Source organism: Monopterus albus, unplaced genomic scaffold (assembly GCF_001952655.1).
Source record: "Monopterus albus unplaced genomic scaffold, M_albus_1.0 scaffold127.1, whole genome shotgun sequence".
NCBI lineage: Eukaryota > Metazoa > Chordata > Actinopteri > Synbranchiformes > Synbranchidae > Monopterus > Monopterus albus.
In genome coordinates, this window is record NW_018128007.1 from 1045971 (window position 1) to 1049160 (window position 3190).

Below are 3190 nucleotides of genomic sequence, written 5' to 3' on the forward strand. Positions count from 1 at the left end.
GTTATATTGGTAGAAGGATGTTGGAGATGGAGCTGCCAGGCAAGAGGTCAAGAGGAAGGCCAAAGAGGAGATATATGGATGTGCTAAAAGAGGACATGAAGTTAACTGGGGTGAGAGTAGAGGATGCTGAGGATAGAGTTAGGTGGAAACAGATGATTCACTGTGGCGACCCCTAACGGGAACAGCCGAAAGAAGAAGAAGATTCTAAATAAATACTCACTTCAATCCCGATGCTGCAACACATCCCCAAAAAGTTGGGACAGTTGCATTTCAGGGCCAGTAATGAGGTAAAACAATGAAATGATGATTCTGCTTGAACCAGGTGATGTCAACAGGTGACTGCACCATGATTTGGTACAACAGTGGCATCCAGGAAAGGCTGAGCCCTTTAGGAGCAAAGATGGGCCAAGGACCACCAGTTTGCCAACATATGTGTGAGAAAATGATTGAAATGTTTAAAAACAATGTTGCTATTAGGATTTGGATCTGTCACCCTCTATGATGCAGAACATCATTAAACGATTCAAGGAATCTGGAGGGATTACAGTGTGTAAAGGACGAGGACCAAGCCTAAGCTGGATGACCGAGCTCTCTGATCCCTCAGACGCCACTGCATCAAGAATCGTCTCTCTTCTATAAGTGATATAACCACATGAGCTCAGGATGACTTTGGCTCACCTGTGTCAGCCACTACAATATGTAGTTACATCCATAAATGCTGCTTACAACTCTACTGTGGCAAAATGAAGTCTCATGTCAACAGTGTCCAGAAGTCAACTGCTCTGGGGTCAGAGGCATCTGGGATGAACCATCACACAGTGGAAACGTGCACTGTGGTCAGACGAATCAGTATTTATGTCTTTTTTGGAAGGAATGGACACGATGTGCTTTAGACCAAAAAGGAAAAGGACCATCCAGACTGTTACCAGCAACATGTCCAAAAGCCAGGGTCTGTCATGGTCTGGGGTTGTAACAGTGTCCAGGGCAAAGGTCACTTCCACTTCTGATGGCTCTATTACTGCTGAAAAATACTCCGAGACTTTGGAGCAACATATGCTGCCTTCAAGACGACATCTTTTTCAGGGACGCCCATGTATATTTCAACAAGACAATGCAAACTTCATCCTGTCACATTACCAAGGCCTGGCTGTGGAGGAAGAGGCTGTGAGTGCTGGACTGGCCTGCCTGCAGTCTCCACCTGTCCCCAGCAGAGAATGAAACACAAACTGCATCAATGAAGACCCAGGACTGTTGTGTCCCTTAAGACTTGTTTGCAGGAAGAATGGGACACAATGACACCTGACACATTTAATCACGTGGTGTCCTCAGTCCCTAAACGCCTTCTAAGTGTTGTGAAAAGGAACGGCAGCATCACACCGTGGTAAATGCTTTCCTGCCCCCACTTTGTTTGGAATGTGTTGCAGCATCAGAATTGAAGTTATATTGATATTGTATAACCAAGAAGTTGAGGAGGTGTTATGGATAAAGGATTGTTAAAACTGGAAGCAATATTAATTAGATATTTTGTTTAGTAAAATGGTGTACAAAATATGACCTGTGGCAATTGACTGAGGTTAGTTTGTATACACATGATTGGTATGCGTTTTTCTGTTTGTACTGAATTGTGTAGATTGCTTACTTGACAAAGTGGCATGAAGCAGCACCGATTAGTGCCATGTTTTTTAAGCCAAGAATAAAACTGATTTGGAGGCCTTTCAGCGTGTTCAATCCTTTTGCTCAGTGCACCTGACTCATACCTTGAGCAGTGTTTTTTATAGTTGATTTTGATGTGGGACACTTCCCATAAGCGAAGTTCAAGTTTCACCTGAAGTTAACTTCGGGTATCACTTCTTATCTCAGACTTAGAGAGCTTCAGCTTTATCTTTACAACACTCAGGTGCTTTACTGTAAAAGTCCCAGTGACTGGTCCCGCCCCCTTTTTTCTATTTTTATTTGACTGTTTAAGTTTGTAAGTGTGAACTGAGAACATGTAATAACACTTGAAGGAGTTACTGCAAGAAATTCCCGAGTGTCCATGAATGTCACATGGATAATGACAAGCACTTCATGCACGGATCGTTCAGTTACTGCGGTCTCACAGCAGAACAAGGCTGTAACTAATTCATGCTACATCACACTTTAGACAGCGACCTGCCCAAAAAGTCAACAGGATATATCCAGAGGTGCCTACGTGGAGAGAAATGATGCCAGACAAGCAAAACACTGCCCGTAGCCAGTCAACAAGCCTCGAGACCAATGTCCGTTCAAAAATCTGACCGTTTCACAATCGCAGGACAAAAAAAACGGAACTGTATCACAGTGGCGCAAACTATGGGCCAAGTAAAAAGCTTGAGGTTTTCAGAGTCACCTAGTTACTACGCTAACATGAGCTCAGATGAGTAGCCTCTGGTCATTAAGTTTAGCCCAGGGTCCACCGCCGCTAACACGCCATCTTCAACAGAATGGCATGCAGCTGCTGAGATGACAGGCTAAGTTAGCGGCGGGTGACTGGTGTTAAAAGTGTTGTATCTAGCAAACACGCTGGTAGACAGGGTGGGTATAACATGAGAACTGAGGAAAGACGCCTCCCCTTAACAGAAGACTGAGCATCCAAATAGCCCAGACAAGGCTAAAGAACCAGGGATGGATAATTACATGTACCTGCAGGCTATGATCATTAGAACTGTGATTCCGGAGACTTACCAGAGAGACGCGCTGATTCATTTATTTATCCTAAGTACAGACAGACATACAGCCCGAACTCAACACTTCCTGAAACCAAGAGGTGAGCAGCCTTCTTCGTCTGTTTTATTTCTGGCAACGTCAACCCGTCATTGGTGATTTTCTGCCCTCTGCCGTCCACACCAAACTACAAGTCCAGACAAAGACGTGCTATTAAATTAAATTAAATTAAATTAAATTAAATTAACATGTCTGTGCAGATTCTCAGTCATCCAGGTCATAGTAAGCTGGAAAAAAAAAACTTAGAAAAAAATCAACTGGACTAGATTTCTAGGTCGAAGACGGAGAACATTGCTGGTTTGAGAGAGGAGTTAAGGAAGCTATTTTTGTAAAAATAGAACACCCCTCACTAAATAGGGGTGGTGGACTAAGACACAACTTGTCATCCATCTACAACCCGGTTTTGAGATCTCTGCCCAAACATGCCCACCAGGACAATAGGCGTCGG

At 43.8% G+C, this 3190-nt stretch overlaps 1 protein-coding gene across 1 annotated transcript in view; it reads right to left on the minus strand.

Annotated features, from left to right (window-relative positions):
* The window catches only part of cunh11orf24 (chromosome unknown C11orf24 homolog), a 20130-nt gene extending 17300 nt beyond the window's left edge, over nucleotides 1–2830 (minus strand). Inside the window, exon 1 of the mRNA XM_020612742.1 lies at nucleotides 2704–2830. Within this exon, the coding sequence (XP_020468398.1) occupies nucleotides 2704–2724 (21 nt within the window). The 5' untranslated portion in view covers nucleotides 2725–2830. The remainder of the gene's footprint in view (nucleotides 1–2703) is intronic.
* Nucleotides 2831–3190: the final 360 nt, after the last annotated feature.